We start from the raw sequence: 23,243 nt of genomic DNA on the forward strand, positions 1-23,243 counted from the left end.
AGAATCTAAAATTGATTCTTAATTAAAATTTGGGTCAAATATCCAATATATATATATATATATATATATCAATCACCCCATTTGGTCAATTATAATGTTACCGTTTTGAAATTTTAATCAACTGGTAATCATAAAAGGGAAGATAATATTACTAGTAAAATGTTTGTGAGCTACTTAGATTTTTAGTTGATGAATTTATGAGGTCATACAAAATAAAGCATGTCTTTCTTGTCTATCCGTACGTACATGTGCAGGCACAATTCACACATAAAAAAATATTTTTTTCATTAAACATTTTGAAAAGAAAGCAAAAGAGAACAAACTAACGAGATTACAAAAAATCCAGAAACCGGAGAGAAGTAGCTTTCAAATCCCAAACTTAATATATATATATTTATTTATATATATTTGACATTTTGGTTCATATTTTCAAAAAGAAGCTTTCAGTTTCAAACTTTTCTTTTCTTTTTTTTTGTGTTTTTCCTTTCCAGTCTAGAAAATGGCAACTTGTTTTTGTCATCCAACACTCAACTTAAAGTGCACAATCAGATGCACTCATGTGCTTTTCCTCAGGGAAAAAGGAAAAGGCCTGCCAATTGAAATTTCTTTCCTCCATTGATCCTGCTGTCCAGTACCATCTTCTTCTTGTCCAATGACATAATTTGCTTCATCTCCCTGAGGTGACACGTGGCCCCAGGTTAGTGGATGTTGCACCCAGAACTGTTCCATTCCACTCATTATTTTCCACGAAGACTTATATTTCAGAATCAGATGAATGGACTGCTTTAATCCCATGTTCTGATGCCCACTTTACATACCTTATTATGGAGTGATTTGCATTCTGATTACCAATTAATTGGATTCAGTCGAAGTTTCATCGGTACTTATCGGTGAAATTTTATAATAGGAACTATTTGTTGGTAAAAACATTAATTTTAGCAGTGAGCTTACTCGAATTTTAATTTTAAAAGCAATGAATTAATTAATTAATTAAATCAATTGTTGTTTTATTATTAGCAGCAACCCAAAAAGGAATTGCATACAATACATTGATTTTCCATGTCTCTCTTTGCTTTGACTCCCCCAGCAGGAAGCGACATGTAGCACGTTACCCGATTGTGCTTTCCTTCAAGATTGTAGAATCCCTTTTTCCATCTTATCTTTTTCTTTCTTTCTTTTTTATTTGTTTTTTTCTCTTTTCAATGGTTTCAGAAAGTTGGAACAAATCAAGGGCCCCTTGGTCTCTCCCAAAAACAAAAGCATAAATTTTGAAATATATATATATATATATATATATATGAGTTTCATGTACTAATATGTATAATTGTTCACCATTCATTCAGTCGGTTAGTCCTTTTGACCTTTTCTTTTCCTCAACCAATTGACCCTACCCTTAACCGCTAAATCAAATTTCCAAGTACAAAATGATGTTAGCATTGTGCTTTCAAAAGTTGTGTGCTCATAATTTTCCTTTTTCGCAATCTTATTTTCACATTCTTTTCTTTTTCTCTACCAGATAATACACACCTCCGATTATAGTAACACGGTTTATTTCATTTCATATATTATTCATCAATATAGTATTACGGCTTTTTTTTTATAAGTAATGGACAAATAAGTGATTGAGACAACATTTTATTGGCATTAACAATCTTTAGGGTGACACTAGTTAAGTAGCTAGTTGACACAAACCGACCTATCCTTAAATGAACTTTTTGTTGATGATCAATGTCGAATACTGAAAAAGCATGCAAAGAGAGAGAGACAGGAGGGCTTGGAGGTGACCTAAACCTAACCTAAAACCGCGTTTGAGAAACATTAAATCCACTGCAAAACAAATGATCAAGAGGGGATATGAAGACAATAAGAAATGGTACATTTTGGACGTGGACAAGCACACAATTATTTGTGAGACTAAGCTAACGTGCATACCCTATTTGTAAATGTCAACCATGTCAACATTTACTATTGTTAGATCTAGAAAGGTTCCATGCATGGAGGCAAAATGTGAGAAATTCTCAATCAGATTTTTCATAAAATTAACTGAATGTATAATAGAGTTTTTATACTCTGTTAACCAACCAACTAAGCTTAGAAGGGAAAATTAGTTAAGCTTAATTGGATTGACAACTCTTTTATCACAAGTTAGAAAGTAAAAATGAAGTAACTAAACTAGATAAATAAACATGAGTCACTTTGTTTACAGTTTTGACATTGAACCAACCATGTGACAAACACGTCTTTCTTCTTCACAATCTTACTTTGTTTCAAGCTATCCCAGACTCAAACTAAGCTGCCATTTCAATCTGTAACCAGTCATCCTAGCTGATACTCCCCTTTAAGATGCATGTGTATATTATGAACATGCATCTTGCCAAGTAGTTTGTGGAACTGCTTTGGTAGCAAGGCTTTGGTAAACAAGTCTACAACTTAATCTTCAATTGAAATATGAATAGGTTCAATTACTTTGTTAGGCACCTGTTCCTGTATAAAGTGATTGTCCATTTCAATATGCTTAGTACGTTCAAGGAAAATTGGATTTTTTTACAAATATAAATGGTTGATAGGTTATCACAATAAAGCTTGACTGCTGAATCTTGAATCACTCCAAATCTATTAAAAGACTTTTCAACTATATCACTTCACAGCAAGTTAAGGCCATTGACCTATATACTCAACCTCAATTGCGCTACGAGCAACCATTGTCTGTTTCTTAGATTTCCAACTTATTAATAAATTTTTAAGAAAAATTCCATATCCAGTTACTGATTTTCTTGTGTCTGGGCATCCAGCCTAGTCACTATCACAATAAGCAGATATTTTTAAGTCTGCATCTAATTTTATTAAAACTCCTTCCTCTATGAAAACTTCAAATACTTCAAAACTTTGTGTGCTACAATTAAATGTTCTTCAATAGGCTTGTCCATGAATTGAGGCAATACTTGAATATCTTATGAGATGTCTGGCCTTGTGAAAGTTAAGTATCGTAGCTTCCCTATCAACTGCCTATGCCCTGTGGAATCCATTCCTTTATCTGTTTCTCCTATTTTCTTGAGTTTGTGATTATAGTCCATTGATGTTGTCACTAGTATGCTACTAAGTAAACTATATTCTTCCAACAAATCTAGTGCATACTTTCTCTGATATAAGGAAATTCTTTCATGAGACCTTACAATTTCAAGCTGTAGAAAATACTTTACTGTTCCAAGATCTTTGAGTTTAAATTGTGCACTCAAGTATGCTTTTGCATCAACTGTTGCCTTAACAGAAGTCTGCCTACTAGTATGTCATCCACATAAATCAACAGGGCAACAAAATCACCTTCATTTGTATGCAAAGCAAACAGTGAATAATATGATAATGATTGCTTTAAACCATATTGTATTAATGAAGTAGTAAACTTAGAATTCCACTACCTTGAAGCTTGATGGAAACCATATAACGACTTTTTAGCTTGCATACTAATTGAGTACCAAGTGGACACTCCCTCTTAATAGAAAAAACTTGATGCAGTTGCACATAGATAGTTTCTTTCAGGTCACCATTGAGGAATGCGTTATTGACATGTAATTAAGACAAATGCCAAAGTTTTGTTGCTGCTAGGGCCATAAAAGTGTTACTATAGTTTGTTTAGCAACATAACTAAATGTTACTTGATAATCAAAGCCTTCCCTTTGGTTATAACCATTAGCAACCAAGCATGCCTTGTACCTTTCCACACTACTATTAGCATTCATTTTGACCTTGTGTACCCACTTAAAGCCAATAGCATGAGAATTAGGAGGTAAAGGTACTATTTTTCATGTACCATTATCTTCACAAACTTTCAATTAATCAGTCATGGCATCTTACCAAAAAGAGTACTTAACAACTTCATGGTAGGATATAGGCTCAAAAAATTGTGATAAAGCTACAGTAAATACTTTGTGTGCAGGAGATAATTGGTGATTTGACAAATAATTGGTAGTAGGATGAGCTGTAACATGACTTACATGAGAAGGCAAATCAATTTTATAAGCATCTAAATGCCTAAAAATTTGCTTGACTCTAGTACTTCTTTTGAGATTAGTAGGATGATCATCCAGTATAGATGAACTAGAAAGAACAGGTTCTATGACATTGTCTTGAGCAAGTGAATTATGCAAAGAAACATCACACATGGTTGGTGAAACATCATTTATAGGTGAAGTAGGTTGAGAAGAAGATAATTCATCAGGTATTGAAGTTGGTAGAACTGAAGTGGTGAAATTGAGGTCAAGAAGACCAACAAAAGAGTCATGCATACCAACTATTTGAAAAATGGAAGTTGATCTATAGTTTGGTTAAAATGCTGGAATGGAAAGATATTTCATGAAAAACCACATTCTTGGAAACAAAGACTCTATGTGCATCAATGTCATACACTTCATAACCTTTGACACCATTAAACTAGCTAAAAAAGACACATTTATTAGCTCTCTTATCAAACTTGGTTCTATATTGTGTTAAAGTGGAGACATAGCATAAGCTCCCAAAGACTTTGAAATAAGTATAATAGGGTAGTTTATGAAAAGACACTCATATGGTGTTTTGTAATGGAGAATTTTAGAAGGTGTTCTATTTATAATGTGTTGTAGTAAGAACTGCATCCCTTAAAATTTTATAGGTAAGTTAGACCGGAAAAGAAAGGCCTTAGCCATAGCAACAAGGCGTTGATGTTTGCATTCAACAACACCATTTTGCTATGGTGTTTTATTGCAAGACAAATGATGTATAATGCCTATTGAGTTAAAAAAATCAGTAAGTCTGAACTCCTTACCATTATCAGACCTGATACACTTAATAGTAGTGGAGAATTGTGTTTTGACAAAATTATGAAAATATTGAATGATGACAAATATTTCATATTTGTTTCTCATTAAAAACAGCCAAGTAAAACTAGTACAGTCATTAAATAAAGTAAAAAAATAATGATGACCATCAAGAGTTGAAATTCTATATGGCCCCCAAATATTAGAAAATAATAATAACCATCAAGAGTTGGAATTTTGTATAGCCCCCAAACATTAGCATGTAAAATTTCAAAAGCATAGGTTGTGTTTGGAGTATGGACAAGAAAAGGCTTTTTTTTTTTTGTTTTGCCATAGGCAGACATCACATATCAAATTTTGTAAACAATGAATTTTAAGAAATTGTTCATGTGGTACATTTATTCTGTAAAGTGGTATGTGATCAAGCTTAAAGTTCCACACATTAAATTATTTTTGAATTGTTTTACAACCATTAACCAAGACTGAAGAAGGAATTTTACAATCTTGTCAATGTTGTAATTGGATAGATATTGATCATCTTGTTTGTCTTGAATGAAATACAATCCAGAAAAGACCTTAACAACTCCAATATCTTTCCAAGAGGTAAGGTCCTGAACAACACATGTATTAGTGAAAAAAAAAACACCATTCTTTTTTGAGCTAGTTAACTTGCTAACTGACTCAAGATTGAACTAAAAAGAAGGTACATAGAGAGCATTCTGTAAAACTAACAAAAAGGTTAACCTGATTGTCCCTACGTCTGTAACAACAACTTGAACATTATTAGGCAACTGAACAAAGCAATTATGCACACGGTGGGCTAAACTAAAATTATCTAAACAACAAAAGATGTGGTCACTAGCACTAATATCCATTATCCAAGAATTTGGTTTTATTAACATTAAAAGCACGACTATGATGATTGAAAGGCTTTTGAACTGTGCTAGAACAAAAATGGCTAAAAAGCAAACATCCAATTGTAGAATTCACTAGTGAAGGTTGAATCTGCTAAGTGTTTGACAAAATGTCTTGACCATAGTCACTATTAGAATTACCATCATTAATGAGTGCCATTAACTTGTGAAGCTACTGCTTGATAAGAGACATCTGTGACTTGGAATTCGTACCAATAAGATCATTTTCTTGGCTTGATTGAGCAACCTTCTTTACAGATGAAGTGAACATGTAGCTGCAACACTATTGGCAACAAGATTGTTAGCAGCAAAGTTGTGTTTCTTAAAATTTCCTTTGCCCTTAGTAAACTTAAAGTCTTCTAGAAAACCAATAAGCCTAAAACACTTATCTTTCAGATGACCCTTTTTGCCATAATGTGAGCAAGTTAGATCTGATTTTCCTTTACTTTTGCTATTTGCAAACATTACCATGGTAGAGGATTCAATTATTGGACTAGATTAAATTAACAAGCTTTTCTGATTCTTTTTTTTACAACACCAAATTATAAACCTTATCCAAAGTAGGAAATGAATCCATTATAATAACTTGAGACCTTAAGGATGAAAAAGATTCATTCAGTCCATTGATGAACCTAAACACCATATCTTTCGTATACTAATCAGAATATTTTTTAAAGCATATTGTATTGCATTCACCACATTCATATTATGGCAAAGGTCTGTAATTCTTAAGTTCTTTTCAAATTCCTTTAAGCTCCATGAAATATGAATCTATAGACTTATTTCCTTGAAAAACGTTGCCAAGATTATATTGAAGACTACACACCCTAGAGTCATCTAGTTGTGAAAAATTTTGCCTCAAAGTATTCTAATCATTAGTTGTAGAATCCATGTAAAACACAGTAAATGCTATAAGAGGTGAAATAGACTCTAATGGTCAAGCCAAAATCAAGTTATTACACCTAATCCACACTATAAATAAAAGATCCTTACTGTCCGATTTAGATATGGTTCCATATAAAAAGCTTACTTTATTTCTGATCGAAAGTCCTAACATAAAGGACTTACTCCAGGCCACATAATTGCTTAAAGTAAGTTTAGGATTTATCACAATTGATCCATGATGATTAGTGTGATGAAGATAATAAGAAGATTGAGTGTCTTCAACAAGTGATGTTGAAGATTTCTAAGTTAATATGGTTTCCATTATCAATTTCTAATCTCAAGATCCAAAAATATCAACATAAACTAGATTCAAGATTCGATCAAGCAAACAAATAAAGATGCTAGACAAGTAATCGAATTTGCCAATTCAACAATCTTCAAACAAATTTTAAAGAAAAGATAAAACTGAAAATCATACCAAGAATTGTAGCTTCCTGCTCTGATACCATGTTAGAATTAGAGAGTTTCCATGGAGGCAAAATGTGAGAAATTCTCAATCAAATTTTTCATAAAGGGAACTAAATGTACCATAGAGTTTTTATACTTTGTTAACCAACCAACTAAGCTAAGGAGGGAAAATTAATTAAGCCTAACTAAACTAACAACTCTTTTACAACAGGTAAAAAAGTAAAAATAAAGTAACTAAATTAAATAAATAAACTTGAGTCACTTTATTTACAATTTTGACATTGAACCAACCATGTGATAAACTAAGTTGCCATTTTAATCTGTAACTAGTCATCCTAGCTAATAACTATATAAATATTTTTACTTTGGTTAATTTTTATTTAAGATGATTTCTCTTAATTCATATGTTAATTTTTTTACATGATAATAAGATCACGCGTTTTAAATTATTTATATCATATTATATTAATTATCACAATGTGAATTCTATTTTAATATTTAAAATATAATCTTATATTTAAACTAATTGAATTGAATTTCAGAATTGGAATTTTTTCTCCTTTTTGGGTGGGGTTGGGGAAGGAGAGGAGCATGCATGGGAATAATGAACGTTCCCTCGTTTATTGGTTAGGACAAAATTTTTGCCTCTGTAGAGATCTTTTTGGGAAATTTACAACATATTTATTCCTTACTATCACTCAATTTGTCATTAACTTTTCATAGAGCAGGGTAGTACGTTTTGTCTCCATAGATATCCATAGGTTATAGGTCGACTTAAGTTTTTTAATTTCGTGAAGGAATATACTTTCTCCATATATTTGGAACATTAATCTCCACTGTTTTTGTATTAATTATTAATTCTTTCTTAAGAATTTAGGTTACCATTGAATAAAGGGAATAGCTTAATTATAGTCTGAATTCGTATGTAGTACTAGCTCATCATTCCACAACAATTTGTTTTGGTACAAAGAGTTAAAAAAAAAAAACTGAAAGATACTAGAGCAAAACAAAGCTAAAAGAACGAAAAAAGAAAAATAAGACAGAAGAAAGGAGGATGACAATTATTAATTTTACCAAAAGAAGCAATAATGTTTGATATTATTATTATCCAAAACTGTGTGCAACACACATGAAAGCGGTGGGTAGATAAGGATCTTTTCAAAGTTATTTGGCAAAGAGTTGTTGGCATCTTGCAGCAAAGAAGGGGATGCTCTTCGCTGTGGCAGAAGAAGACAGAATAAACTGTTGTGGTTTGAATTTCAAGTCCAATATTTCCATATCTTACCTCTATATGGGGAGATTGATCACTTTCCCCTCTCTCCCTTGTGCCCTTTTCAATAGGGTGTTTACACATGTCACACTGAGACAAGTATTAATTGTTTTCCTTGTCATGGCCATCGACTCATCTATTCCATGTCTTCTTCCACTTGGTTTTTTTTTCTTTTTCTGATATCATACTGATCTAGATTTTATTTCCTGCAATGTTTTTTTAAATATATAATAATCGTATATATATGTATGCATGTGTGTTATATATCATTAAAGTTTACATGTTCGTACGATTCATATAGGGATTATATATGAGAGGAGAAAATCAGTGTTCTGTCATGGCATATAGGTGCGGCGAGAAAAGGTTAGAAATTAGCTAGGCTAGGTTTGAAGGTGGAAAAACACCTTTGGAAATATCTGCATTCAAGCATGGTATAGAAAAGCCTGATTTCGAGGTGCTTTTGTAAGTTACTAATCCCTTTATACCGAATATGGCAAAGAGGGCCTTGATGCTAATTTCTTAAGACTTGGACAGTTCTGAAAAAGCAAAGAAATAAATGAATAAATAATGCCGGGATTGACTCTTGACTTTCATGCATGGAACCGAAAGTTTTCCTTTTGTTGCGAGGGAGGGGGAGGATTCATACATTTTGGGTTCAAACCCCATGCTAACACTTTCGTCTTTTTCATTTAAAGCTTTAAAAATATATATTGCTCAAGTTTTCTTTTGACTAAATATGTTTTGTTCATGGAAAAAGTGATCATGCAGCAAGCAAGCAAGCAAGCATGCATGAATGCATCCATGCATTTCTTTTCCTTTATGACTTAGACTTTCTTTGGTAAAGATTGGGATACGTAAAGCTAAATTGGGTCATGGTGAAGCTCATAATTTAGTTTCACTTGTCAAATTTGAATCTCAAAGCTTTTTTTCACCATTTCAATTACCCACTCTTATTTTTTTGTAGGGTTCAATTCGATTACTTTGAACAGAAGCTTAATTTTCATTTAGCTTTAATTGTTATTTTGGAATTTTTGGAAAGGATTTGATGGAAATGTAAAAGAGAAGGAAGCAATTTGGGATTTGCATGATTAGGTCCAAGAAGTATAGTTTATGAACGAATGCATGATTATTACTTAACACAATTGAGGAAAAGGTTAATAAAGATTCTATTGACCCTACCTTCCCCACAATCCATAACTAAACCGTTTCCCATCAATAGTTTATTTGACAACTACAGTTAGAGTTCGTTTTAGTCAAACTTAATCACAATCTTTAATTAACATGAAATTATTAGACGACCATTAATTAATCAAGCTCGTGAAGTTTTATTCTTATAATCAATAATCACTCGATTTGAAGAGATCCAAAGCTCGATATTTCAAGAAAATTATAAACAAACATTGCTTAATTTAAAAATAAAATCAAAAAGACGACCGACATCCGTCAACCTTCTTGTAAATAATTTTCTTTTATTAGATACTTGAAGTGGAGGGTAACTATAACTTGATCGTAACCTAATTCAAACAATGTCTTAATCCTGACTACATACTTGAAAGCAACCTTGATAGTGTTTTGACATTTTGTGAAACAAATGGAGAGAGAGATGCCGATCATTTCGCAGGGAGAAAAAGAAAAGAAAAACGTAGTAAGCAATAGGGTGGACACGAAGAGAAACCGATATGGTTTGGTTCAGGATCAATGTCCCCTGTTTTTGGAACACATATTGGCAACTCTTTGGACTTTCCATCATCCGCTGCTCCTCCCAGATGCTTCTACTAAACAAAAATGAAATATCATCATCACTTGCACTCAACCCTCCATCGCTTTTATCTGGTGGATTCTATAATTCTTGGGCGGTTTATGATATAATGAATGAGATTGGTAACTGAAATTGTCGAGTTTAATTGGAAAATGGGATTAAAACATGAATTATTATCTTATACACCGTCCGTCTACGTAACTCTAACGATAATTTTTCATTTAAAAAATTAACTTGAATGTATTTCAATAACTAAGAGTACATATATCTAGGAAATCATTAGCATTTCCTACACAATTTGCTTAATGGTATATCAACTATAAGAGAGTTTTGGGGGTTTGATGACATTGAAGATCAAATGATACAAGAGCATGCAAGAATGATGCTCCTAAAACTTTGTAGTCACTCATCACATGGCAAGAATTATGCAACTTTCCCCATAGATTAAGGGAAGGGGAAACCTTTTTTGAGGGAGAGATTTGAGTATGTTTGGTTTGCAAGATATAGAATTTTTTTTTTCTTAGTGTAATTGCAGGGAGTAGATTCTAATCATAAACATCATCCCAATTTCCAAAATGACGGCCATTGCTGTGGTCCAAGGCCATGATCAAACATTTGGCAGATATATATCTATATATATATAATTTCTTATCCCCTCTTTGTATAGCTTCCTTTCATGTCTACTTCCACAAAACATTATTATTCAGGGAGGTCTTGAAGAAGAGTGAGATTCCCGAATCAGTGGCCAGGGTGAACAGTTTCTGGTATAATTCCATTTGGACAACATAATAAATTTTTAAAACAATACTATGATGAAAAAGGAAGGAGACAAGCAGACTTTCTTTATTGAATGGCAATTGTTTGGTGTGCTTTTAAGTTGGAAAACTAAGAAATTTGGGCTTATCAAAGACACTAATTAAGTTAAAAACTGAATTAATCCTTTTGTGTTCAACTTCTACATTGTTGGTCAAAGACATAATGCAGATGCCATTGGGATTCCAAATTTTTAATGCCTTTTTTTGTTTCCCTTCACTACTCTTCACTCATTGCCTTATCCAACACTAATTGCTCCCCACACCTTCCATTGAAAACCCTGCAATGGAGTAATGCTGGCTGTGTGTGGGACCTTTGTTGGCTCCTAACCAGGGAGCTAGCTAGTACTCACTTGTTCAAATGCAGGTGTTAAAAAAACAAAAGGAGGTCATCAACTATGACTGAGGCTCTACAAAACCTTCCAATACCTAGTTTTTCCACCATGCTATCATGATGAAACAGCAAATGCTTCAAAGCACCATGGCCATCACTTTGGTATACAATTCCTACTTTTCTCTCCAGGCTATGGCTTTCAATTTCTCCTAATATTTAATTCTCTCATAGTTAAGGAATTAACTCCAACTCACCCTATTACCCTCTTAATTAGTTGTTTAATTGTCAATTTTCTATTTGCATTTTTCTCAAAAGGGGTACATTTGTTTGAAATAAATTATTAGGGTAGTTATTAATTTTGATTTTTCTTCCTTATTTTTATTTTCTGACCCAAGATGCATTTTGGGTATAGGCCACTAAGTAAAAGGTGGGCCTATCTCTGCTGAGGTAATGGCCACACAGTTCACTCCAAAGGCATATTTTGCTGGTAGTGACAACAAGGTGGATCCATGCCTAAAAGCAATCGTCATGCCAAGTAATTAACCTGTAATAAAAAAGTTCTATTAGAAAAAAGAAAAAAACAAAGCAAGAAAAGTTGTAAGAACAAAGAAATATGGAACTGCTGTCTGACTAGGTTTTGGGGTCCCATTGTCATCTCCCCTTTCACTGATCTTGTCCTCCTTTTGGTTGCTATTCTATGTTCCATGCTCACCCGTTTGTCTATCTCCCCCTCTCTGCCTTTCAGGTCAGAACTTCATGTTTAAAATAACCTTAGCTCGAAACACAAGAACCAGCAGCAGCACCAACAACATCAATTCAATTTCAATAAAGAATATGCAGAAATTAACTGGCCTCAATCATCCTTTTTTCCTTTCATTATTTTAACTTTTACTGCTTAAATTTTTCTTCCCATGCAAGAATTCAATTAGTTTTCTAGGATTCCTCAGCGTTGTGCTTAAAAAACATGATGACCAGTTGAGGGATATCCCATGTGGATCAATTCAAAAGGCATGCATATGAATATAAGATAAATATGACCTTGAAATTTAAGTAATGTCCTCATTTCTTAAGCCTTAGTTGGAAAGCTACCACACCCACTCAGACTTTGATATACAGCCCATCATTCCTTTCCACAATCCCCATTAGAAAATTAAAAAAAAAAAAAACCCAAAAAATAGAGGAAAAAGAAATGGTTACTAAATGGCTTAAAGGCAAGGTTTCCATTGGATCTTTTTCTTTCTTTCTTCCTTTTCTTCCTTCCCTGTTTGTTTTGATTAATATGAAGAAAAGTTGCCACTCATTCATTGCAAAAAGAAAACTAAATAAGGACAAAGGGAATATATGTTGAAGCAATAATATATATACATATAAGCTATGAAAAGATTAATACAGGCTCTGTTACTCAGCCTCAAACATGAAATCATGAAAACTTAAACTTTGTTAAGTTAATATAATACATCAGTTCTCTTAGGCTTCAAGTCAAAGGTTATGGAGTTCAAAAGTTGTGAATCATTAAGCTCGCAAATATTTTGTCTTTTGGTGGATATTAAAGTACTGATCTATAAAGCCTGCAACTTAAATATATATAAACAAAGGCTTCGCAAATGCACTATGCATTTGCACACGCATATAACTAAGTGATTCTTTAAGACTAAAACTCTTGATGCCATTGTCCATTTTCCAATGATATTTTTCTTCTACCCTTGCTAAAGTATAGCTTTGGATATAGGTTGGCAAAGTCAAGGAAAAGAGGGGGCCCGGAGGTGGGGGGGAGGGGGTGGGCGGTGAATGAAGTCTGTCACGGCTGTGTTGATAGGATAGTGAGTTTTATAAAGCCCATGGGTTCTGGCCTCTGGACCATGACCATGACCCAGAATTAAAATTGAAAAAAGGCTATGTTGGAGCTCTCCATGGACCGAAGAAGGTGAGGTTTTCCAGCCCCAAATACTGTCTAACCTAATAAGGCTCATCTGACGGGCTTTTATCATCCTTTGGGCTATGTATAGCTCGTTTTTCCTCTTCTTCCTGATGAAGAAAAGCCACAAAGGGTTCGGTTTAAGAGAAAAGAAAACGGAATTTCGGCTAACGAGCAATATTTTATTTGATCAATTAAGTATTGAAACCGAACTAATTCCTATCAAAGGTTAAAAAAGACTACTACGAGTAAACAATTGACAGTTGTTGCCAAAGACATTGTGAGAGTGTGGTTGCCTCCTACTTCCAGATTGGATGCTAAACCCTTATCAAATTTGAATTATTGTATACAATGTACACATTGATTTGATGATGCTATTCTCTTATCTATCTTCAACTGTAAAATCAGGTTCATTCGGCTTTTGCAAAGAGCCTAGTATGTCAAAGTCGGTTCCACACCGCATACTCCCACCTCTTGATCTGGTGCTTGCCGCCAGTTTTGCTGCGTATGAGGCAAAGCCTGAGGCTACTGGAGGAAGTGGCGGTGCACCCGTTTGTTCTGTTGCTTGTTCAGGTGAACTGGCTGCCATACTCTCCCATTTCTTGAGCTCAGCTACCCCTTTCCGTCTCTTATAGCGAAACCAGGCTGCTTGTATAAAGCATGCAGCCCATGTCCTCCATTGATGCGAGTGAAATCTGAATGTGTGCCTAAGTTGCTTGCTATGCAGTCTGCGAAACTGGGCGGCAACAAATTTCAAGTCCTCAGAAACAAGAGCAAAAGCTTCCACTTCAGTGATAGCCTTGACGGTGCGTGTAGACGATGGGAGGACAATATTTGGACGAGGGTCCAAGGCCCAAGTTAACAATTCCTCACCACAGAAATCACCTGGACCGATCCGGCTTGAATTGAAGAATCCTGTGCGTCCACCGTTGGTAGTGAAGGAATCTAGGTGGCCTCGGACAATGAAAAGCATCTCATTTAGAGGATCACCTTCACGAACAAGGCAAGTGGATGGGGTACGGAGACATGGTTTAAGCCTTTCACAAATTGCATCTAGCATCCGATCATCCATCAGATCAAAGAGTGGCACCTGTTGTACATTTACAATGAAAGTTCATAACCCCCATTAGTCCTAATTCAAAAGTTGAATAGAGAACTTGTCAAGAATATATAAAGCAAAGAGAGATAGTATCCTACTTGTCGAACTAAATCAAGGCAGAGGTGGCGTTTGATGTCTCGGCGAAGATCCATAGGGAGACTTTTCAGAATGGCTTCCTCATCAACACCCCGAGTTGCAACCCACTTGTATTGATCATAACTTCGAACACTCTGCTTTAGTTCATGAGGAAGCTGCCTGTGATGCATCCATTGTTCCGTATCAGTCCTCCTAATCCTCCATTCTTCCAGTCGAACAGTAGTAGATTGGAGATACGTCTGTCAATGTAAAAGATTAATTGAACAAACTACGACAATGGAGTATAAAAGAACACAGTTCTTCCAGAAGAACGATTAAGATGCTCTTCCAACAGGCATATCCTCCACATAAAGTTATGCTCAAACTGAAGGCGGAACAAAGTTCCCGGCTGTGTTCAAATAAAATCATCCTACTACATAACTGGAGGACTTACTTGCATATTTCCAATGAGAAGTGCAAAAAGCACTAATCCAACAATAGCAATGATGATAGCAAAAATTATTTCTCCAACATAAGTGCTTGTGAAGAGCCCCTGTCCCAATGAGCTGCAAAATGCAACAGGAAAATGCTTCCACTTCCACATACTTGAATGAAATGAAAAAATTCCTGCAAACGAAAGAATCAAATAAGGGTATAGAAAGACAGAATGAACACCTCATAAAAGTTAGGAATCCTAAACTGCATTGCTTAACCAAGTTTATCCAGTTCTGAATCGTATCTAAGAACAGTCTAAGCGTCTACTGCTTAACAGTCACCAGATGTCCTAAGAAATTTGGTGTAAAAACGGAAGTTTGAATCAGATTGTTTCTTTTTGTTCGACAACTACAAGGAACTGTCCTTTTTGTTCATGGCAGTTATAAAGCATCATTAACTTCTTCAAATAAAAATTAACAGGGATAACTATCTAGCTTCTATGGTATTTACCTCAAATTTCTCAGCCCCCACCAAAGGCAGTAGAGGTACTTCCTGATGAATCCTTCTGATGTGACTCCGAATTGTAATGCATCAGCATAAATGCCAAACGGGAAGAAATCACTTCTTGGATCACATAGGCCTGAGATATTGCTTGAATTGAACCAAGCAGCTCTGGCAGGATCACCAACAAAGCTGCAGTCAAAAAACTCATAGCGGCAATCTACGATGGGAAGACTACAAACTTTTCTCCAACATTCTTCTTGCCGTTCAAGTGATAAGAGGTACCAAGAGGCTCCTAAAACCTTTTTACAAACAGGGGAATGAACAGATTCAATTCACACGCAGTAAAATATACAAGTAGAATAAAGTGAACTGATTGTACTTTCAGGCTTTGACAATTATTTGATCAAGCTAATAAAGGACTTGATGATACAGACACCGGATCTTGATGTATAGAGAAAATGCAGAATGGCAAGAGCATTTTGATATAAAAACAAAAAACACTCTTGTTTATACAAGTTCCCATCTGAAAATCACAGCGTGTTAACATACATGACTTGCCAGCATATAGAGCATCAGGTTATAAGCAGCCCCTGCCCATGCTGTTTCTGTCACAACCCCTGAAGTCTTGATAATTTGAGATGAAAGTGGAAAGATAAGGTATAGCCTCAGGAGATACTGGAATATGATAATTAGGCGAACAATATTTTTCGTAGTAACCATGAATGAACCCCTTAATTTGGGGATTACAGCCCAAACCAAAACCTGCAATGTGGAAAACCAAGTGTTATTTCTAATGAGAACTGTAACCCTATAAACTTGTATGAACATTCATGAAATTTAAATCCATGACTATTTTTAAGTTGATGAACAACTTTTTGTTGTTTAAATTAGACTAGAACATTTTGAGGACAAAAAAAGAACCCAACATTCAATTTAATCACTTGCATACCTGTGGAAGGGGTTGTGCAGCGATTATATCAAGCCAGAAATCTTTGTGCAGGTACCTTGAAGCAATCTTTGTAGGGTCTATGACTAGTTCTCCTCTCCCAAACACACGAGAGGATGGAGCCACATAAGCTGTTCGAAATCTAACAAAAATCTGAATAATGTAAAAAGCATCAACTACTGACCGAGTAACTGTGAGATCAATTTCAAGAGGTAGAGAAACAGTAATGCACATGCTCTTCTTAGCCTGTGGCAGATAAAAGAACAAAGGGTCTACAAAAAGAGATATCAGACAAGCTACTAAGAAAAGCTTGTTCCATTTGTTTATGTCAGGCCCTCGAGGATCCAATATTGTCTTCTCCACTACCTCGTAGTCTTCTGAAAATACCCTGGAGAGTTCTTTCTTGTGAAAAGTCTTGCCAATTGCAGTCTTCTCAAACGTTTTGGTTCGCAGCTCAGGCACTTGATTGCAATTCATCTTGCTCATAAATTTTGAAAGATGACCTCCCTTGGTGGATGTAAAAGTGGTCTTCTCAGGATCATTTTGAAATCTGAAATTGATATCAGAAGATTTTAGTGAAGAATTTGATCAGCAATCATAAGTAGTAATTCACATTAAATTTTTTTTACACTACGACTACAGGAAAACGAAAACCAGTATCCTTGGTTTCAAAGCACTGAAAGAAGAAAGTAACGCAAAAAGCATCAGGCAAAACAGAACTGTAAAATCTTCTGAGAATAGTTAAAGTGAGTGGCAGGACAGACCTTACAGATTTTGAATTACCAGAAGCCATTGCTCTAGCAAATAAACTGCTGTAGTTTCAATCACTGGATATGATCTGTCATGAACAATTACAGAGCACTGAGCACTAAAACCAAGAAACTATCTCGTACTTAATTTGTCACCAAGGAAAAAAAATGCCTAAGAAAATGTATAGCAACTTCCATAAGTTAAAAGCACTGCTCCTCTAATTTCGTAGCAACTTTTGAGCAAAACTTTTTTGTTCCATTGGCGAATTAACTAGTCAAAAGGACCCAATTATTTTATCTGCGGCACAACAAGGTTCATAGAAACTCATCATATTGCCTTCACTTCAGGCGAAGAATGGCTGCTGAGCATTCATGTGGGCTCTATCATGAAATAGCATGAGTCAAGGAACAAAAAAAATAATAAACAGGACCACTGAATTGACCTGACCTCTCGTATTTTTTAAAGCAAAAGTATATTGATTTAACTGTAGCATCATTGACAAAAAGTTCTCACAGACTTGATGAACTTCTCAGTTGATGGTTGACATCATCAGCATATAGTCCAAGAAAGGACAAAAGGTTGGCAATTGTCATAAAGATTTCGAGAAGAAAATCAGGAAAAAAAATAATATATGGAAGCCTTTAAACCAAACTCAAAGTTAAAGACTAATGAAGAAAAAAGACAAGCAGTAGCAGTAGCAGTCGCAGTAGCAGCAGCAGCTATAAAAAACACGATTAGGCATGATAACCCCTAAATGGTTCTAGAAAGACAGGAGGAAAGAAAACGTTTTGAAGTTAAGTAGCCATCATACCATGCAGTCCCAGAACTTTTGGCTATATTTCTGCTTGTCCTCCTCTGATCCTCTCTGCTGAAATCTTTCAAGTTTCACGCCCAACTCTGAAATCTAAAAGTTAAGTGTGAACAATGTAATGTTTAGGATAGATATAGTAAAAATAGAACGAAGGAGGGCATATATATGGAATTGGCATGAAGCTGCAGTTTCACATTCCAAAGTTTAGACTCTTGCTTTTGAGTTTATTTTGGTTAAGCAACACACTTCCTGGTTTTTTGTCTCTTTCAAAATGCAAAGTTTTTCCATATTACGGAGTCATATGAAAGTGGCACTCCCCTATAAAGATCCGCCAAGAGAAATTATTTGAAGCTGTTGAAAGTTGGGGATGTTAACCAAAAGTCAGAACATTTGGATTGACAACTTATTATTTGTTAATTCCCTTCAAAGTATTAAACAGTTTATGTGGAAATATATGTATCTAGGATCCAGCTAAGAAGACTAGAGTAGACTGCTTGTTTGTTTGTAAAGAAAGAAAAAAAACAAGCAGGTCGCACATGGGGGTTGACTATGTTGATATTAGGACAAGGAGGATGAGTTTAACACCTTGCTAGAAAGCATAACGTTGGTTTGGTTCTCTCCATTTGTGCAGCATTGAGACAAACAAGTGAATAAAATCTATGAAAGAAGGACAGCAGGTCGTTCTACGTTGACTCCTACATTACAAGCTTTCCCAAGTGGCTATCCTAATTTTGCTTTCCATTTTGGAAAATTCTTGCTGCCAGAGAAAACAAATTTAGATTTGATGGACCTTAAGAGCAAACATTATTATAAAGTGGAAGAATATTGCATATTCTTAGAACTCAAGACCAGGAAAAGTCCAAAAAAATATTAACTATTAAGCAAAATTCAGAGTGGAGGACATTGAAGAGCTGCCTAACAAGAAACCAATTGAAAAAAAGAAGGGGAAATGAAAGACATGTTTACTCTTTGCAGTAAAGAAGAAAATTTATAGTAATCATTCAATTGATTGAGGTGGAAGCAGTAAAGAGACGCATCACAGTTTCATTTGGGCATTCCCCTGGCGAACGATTGCGTAGACACCATGAATCTGAACCTTAATGGATTTCAATTTCTTTGTAGCACAATAAAGTTGAGTGGGGTAGGTACCAAATATTTACTATGGTAAGCTTGGAGTTGGAGTAGAACCAATCTTCACTCTGGCTATGAGTTCTTTGTTTCTAGACATTCAAAAAAAGATAATTATAAGTAAGCATTAAAATCTCAAATTATAGGTTTAACACTTTTCTGTTTTTTGGTATCAGAGACAGATATGGTGCTCCTCCAACCTTCAGGGTAGGATATGGTGCTCCTCCTTCATCAAATAGTATCAAAAAAACAAGTCACAAGTAAGGTTGAATTAAGTTGAGGTAGATGACCCAATATGGTATTGTTCTCAATCCTTTTATCTGATGATAATTATAGGAATCACATGACCACTTTTGGACTCTCAAGAGGAGGTTGGTTTTTTGTTGTATTACAGGTCGAACAGTGGTGGATCTGTGTTGCAAAATTAAAGCAGTTTAATGGCAAACGGGTCTAAGCGTGAACAAGCAACGGCCAAATAGATTGCATTGGCGATCAGCAAAACCGCAAAAATTCACAAGAAAAACCTGTCTTGACATGCTATGGCTACCCAAGAGTTTATCCCCTTCCTGATTCAGGTCTGAAATCATCAAAACCACAAAACCTAAAGTCCTCCCCATAACTACAAGGCATGAAATAGCTGGTAATGCATCAGCATATACCTCCACAAAAACGTGTGCCAGAGTTCTATAGAGAACAGGAAAACAAAAAGGAAACCAACATGCATTAGTGGATATCGTTGTTCCTTGTGAGATGATCAGCCCATTAATGGGGTGCATAGAAAGTGAACCTGGGCATGAGGCAAGCCCACTCTAACGAGTTCCATAGCATATAACTATCCAAATTCCAAAGTCCAAACAATATGGAACTGCACTGAGCGAGGGGCCTAACATTGCTAGAAGTTCTAACCTCTAAAATGAACCTACCCAAGTCCAGTGTAGCATGTCCTCAATAAAACCCCAACCCGATATGACCCAATCATTTGAGCTCTTCTCCCAAGTCCCGAGCCATGGTCACCATCAGATCGTTGTTTTAATCACTTTGATATAACTTTTTTGTCAAAAAAACGATCATTTTGTTATACCTAACCTTGGAAAAATAGAATGACACATCTCCACACCCCACGAGAAAAGGGTTGTAAAGTTTGCTGCCACATCATTGTGCATGGAGGTCTCAAGCTTGAACAAGTTTCAAGCTCCCAATAAATTCATATTGCTCTCACAAATTCAAACATCTACAAATTTTAGAATCTAGGTTGTTATGTGACATTTCCAGGTTTAGCTTTTCCTGTAGTTAATGAACAAGCATAGACCTTCCAGAGCAGCATATACATACAACGGAGCCAAACAAGTCAATAATTTGAAGCAACTCTATCCAGTGAGGCAAAACATTAGGCTACATGTCAGTTACTGAATCATGATACTTAGAACATACAGCGAAAATATTTCAATGGATATCATTGGCTCTTTCCAATCTAGTGCGGAAGTCGAAAAGAACAAATGCAGCTGGTACAAGAAGGATGTTTGCAGATTCCCAAGAAGAGCACAAAGTTGCAACCGCCAGCTTCCAGCTGCATATTCTAGGTGTCCCTGATAAATAAGAATAATAAATCTTAACAATGCCGTCCAATCAAAACTTAAACTACTATAAGAAATGAACATTTAGCTCAAGACCAATTTTTCTAAACAAATAATTACTAGAGTCTATAGAATAAAACAAAAGGTAATTGAGCTTAACATAACATTTACATAGCACATTTTCAACCTAGAATGTGTGGATTCGTCAGATAAGATAAAGGTCAACAAGTAATTTCATGTGCTTTAGCTTGGAAAACCAAAGGCAAAGATCCCCAAGTACATGATGAAACGTAAAAATAGGAAGATAAATTATGGAAATAAAAATTCATGATAAAGAAAGTACAACATTGACCAAATGTAGCCTGGCAAGCAAATATTTTATAACAAAAAACCAATTAAATACCCAAAGACTAAAATTCATACCCAAAGAATTTTAGCAGTACTAGTATGAAACATTCACACTCAAAATTGACGCCTTGGCCTAGACTCTGCCACAGAGACTCGAATTGGTCTGCCATCCAAATCCTGCACCATTCAAAATTTTGAAATAATTCACAATCATTAATGAACTTATTAGATTCCTGGAAGTAGCAGTTTTGTACAAAATCATGCACATGAGAATTGACAGGTGCCCGGCATAGAATTATAGAAGCATGAATGATACTGAAAGTATAAATTCACCAAATAACCTATCTTATATATTCTATCACTTCAGTTCCATGATGCAGTAATTGATTCCATATAACTACAGGGATTCACACATAAAAAATCAAGGCAATGATCAACTTACAACACCATTCAAGGATTTAATGGCACTGTCAACCTCTTCAGCAGAATTGTAAGTTACAAAGCCAAAACCCCTTGATCTTCCACTTTCCCTGTCATAAACGACTTTCGCTTCCACAACCTTGCCTTGCTCGCTGAACAAGGTTTCAAGTGCTAAATCATCAACACCCCATGAAAGGTTACCAACATAGACACGATTTGAAGCACCCAAAGCTGGAGCACCTCTTGACCCTCTAGGAGAAAATTCTTCCCTACGAGGAGGAGGAGGTCCAGAGTTTACCCTCAATGCCCTCCCTTCCAATTCCTGCAACCAGTAAGTTCCTTATGATAAACTGCATACAAACTTCAGATAAAGACTATAGATTCATTATGTCTTGATGATTTTTATTGGGTGTTAGCCTAATACAGTCAAAACACGTTTACCCCACCCCCCCACTCTTTTCCCACCCACTCCACTATGCTGCAAAAGAGAATGCGGAAGAAAATAAAAGAAAGAAAGAAAGAATAAAGCTGTTTAGTTCTGATATTGATCAAATACATTTGCAACAATTGGTTTTAAAGCAAGAATGTGATGTCACCTCTCAAAACTGTTCTAATAATGACAATGAAGAAAATCAACATTTGAATGTGCTCCAAACCAGAAAAGGATAGTCGCATTTGTCTAAATAGAGATGTATAGAAAGCGAATCCAATTGCAAAATGTGCAAAGTACAATAAGTTCATAACACATGACACCAAAAAATGACTTACATAGCCATTGAACTGTTGAGCAGCAGCTTCAACTTCCTCAGCTGTGGACATGGTTACAAAACCAAATCCCCTGCTTCTCCCAGTTACCTTGTCATAAATCACCTGACAAAAGCAATCACTTCATCACATCAAACTGGAGACCATTCTGTTCAACTTTCCAAATGATTAAAATGATATGATAAGAACATACAGCTTCCATTCAAATCAAAGCTAAATTAAATCACCAAAGAACAAGTTATTTCATAACCCTTCAATTAGCAAAATGTCTTTTTCAACATTCAACATTCATCTCGAAATAAATTTGGAAAAAGAATACTAAAAACTCTTCCATAATGCCAAAAAAAAAAAGCATTGTTAAACGTACTGCTAAAATTGAACAGTTAAACAATAAGGTCCATATTGCTTTAATCCAAATAAATTCTTAATTAAACTACCAAAGAACAAGCATTTCTCTAAAGATTCATACTTTATATCATGATTAGCCTTCAATTACGCAACAATCCATTTCAATTTTTCAACAATCAATTCCAAAACATAATGAAAACAAAACAAGTAGAACTCCTTGAGAAATATAAACTCGGCAAATTACTAGTAAGAAAATAGAACCAAAAGTACCTCAACCATCTCAACATTTCCAGCACTTTCAAACAAGCCAGCGAGCTGGGCACTGTCCACGCTAAAAGGAAGATTACCCACAAAAAGTTTCAAGTCCGGGGAGAAACTAGGAGCCTCTTCTCCATCATCACTTCCAAATAGGTCTTCCTCCTGACCATACTCAGATGAAATGGCAACGTTTCGAACAAACCTAGAAGAAGAAGACTTCTTGGTTAAAAGCTCGAAGCTTTGAAGAGCAGAACAGAATAGAGGCTTTGCATGGAGCTTGTGAGAAAGAGAGAAGACGGAAAGTGATATGGATCTAGGGTTGGATAAAGATAAGGTCTTGGGATTGAGAGATGGGAGAATGAGAGATAAGGCAGATGTTGCAGACATGGCTTCCTTTCTTGTTAGCCTTTGCTTCCGCTTTGGTGAAAAGATAAGGTTTTTGAAATGGAAAGAAGGAGGGTTTAAGGGGAAGGGCTTCGATTAGATACTTACAAATACAAGAGGAATTGAAAGGAGAAGAGAGGCAACTTGCCTCCTGCCGCCCGTACTTTGGATTAAATGTTATGAGATCTGAACCGTCAGATTTTGTTGTCAAGAGATTAGATTAGGGTAGTAGATATTTACTGATAGTAAAG

The 23,243-nt window shown here is 35.3% G+C and overlaps 2 protein-coding genes across 3 annotated transcripts; both read right to left on the bottom strand.

Moving 5' to 3' along the window:
* Positions 1–13,524: 13,524 nt before the first annotated feature.
* On the bottom strand, positions 13,525–18,419 carry LOC110420228 (protein CNGC15b-like). Of its 2 annotated transcripts, XM_021433464.1 has the most exons (9): positions 18,353–18,419; positions 17,768–17,860; positions 16,971–17,044; positions 16,210–16,756; positions 15,810–16,022; positions 15,267–15,559; positions 14,776–14,887; positions 14,345–14,581; positions 13,525–14,237 (listed from the first exon to the last, which is right to left on the bottom strand). In XM_021433464.1, the coding sequence occupies exons 3-9, from the start codon at positions 16,997–16,999 to the stop codon at positions 13,530–13,532; spliced, it is 2,139 nt and encodes a 712-aa protein (XP_021289139.1). In that variant the 5' UTR covers positions 17,000–17,044; positions 17,768–17,860; positions 18,353–18,419; the 3' UTR covers positions 13,525–13,529. The 2 variants fall into 2 exon arrangements, with proteins under 2 accessions (XP_021289139.1, XP_021289140.1); XM_021433465.1 differs by lacking the exons at positions 17,768–17,860; positions 18,353–18,419 and having other exon boundaries at positions 16,210–16,359; positions 16,594–16,756; positions 16,971–17,236.
* A 1,801-nt stretch (positions 18,420–20,220) lies between these two features.
* On the bottom strand, positions 20,221–23,123 carry LOC110420563 (RNA-binding (RRM/RBD/RNP motifs) family protein). The gene is made up of 5 exons (XM_021433923.2): positions 22,621–23,123; positions 22,006–22,107; positions 21,260–21,559; positions 20,893–20,994; positions 20,221–20,481 (listed from the first exon to the last, which is right to left on the bottom strand). Exons 1-4 carry the CDS (start codon positions 22,993–22,995, stop codon positions 20,932–20,934), a joined length of 840 nt encoding a protein of 279 aa, XP_021289598.1. The 5' UTR covers positions 22,996–23,123; the 3' UTR covers positions 20,221–20,481; positions 20,893–20,931.
* Between the last annotated feature and the right edge of the window lie 120 nt (positions 23,124–23,243).

This window comes from Theobroma umbraticum, unplaced genomic scaffold (genome assembly GCF_002168275.2).
Source record: "Theobroma umbraticum cultivar Fairchild unplaced genomic scaffold, ASM216827v3 scaffold_86.0, whole genome shotgun sequence".
In the NCBI taxonomy this organism is placed as follows: Eukaryota; Viridiplantae; Streptophyta; class Magnoliopsida; order Malvales; family Malvaceae; genus Theobroma; species Theobroma umbraticum.

Excerpts from the sequence above, each read along its gene's own strand:
- LOC110420228 (XM_021433464.1), bottom strand. The coding sequence starts at position 16,999 with ATGGCTTCTGGTAATTCAAAATCTGTAAG. Across the intron at positions 16,023-16,209 it reads CTGCACAACCCCTTCCACAG|GTTTTGGTTTGGGCTGTAAT; the intron begins GTATGCAAGTGA and ends TCCACATTGCAG. Across the intron at positions 14,582-14,775 it reads TTCTCATTGGAAATATGCAA|ACGTATCTCCAATCTACTAC; the intron begins GTAAGTCCTCCA and ends TTACATTGACAG.
- LOC110420563 (XM_021433923.2), bottom strand. The coding sequence starts at position 22,995 with ATGTCTGCAACATCTGCCTTATCTCTCATTCTCCCATCTCTCAATCCC. Across the intron at positions 22,108-22,620 it reads GAAATGTTGAGATGGTTGAG|GTGATTTATGACAAGGTAAC; the intron begins GTACTTTTGGTT and ends TGCTTTTGTCAG. Across the intron at positions 21,560-22,005 it reads CTCAACAGTTCAATGGCTAT|GAATTGGAAGGGAGGGCATT; the intron begins GTAAGTCATTTT and ends TACTGGTTGCAG.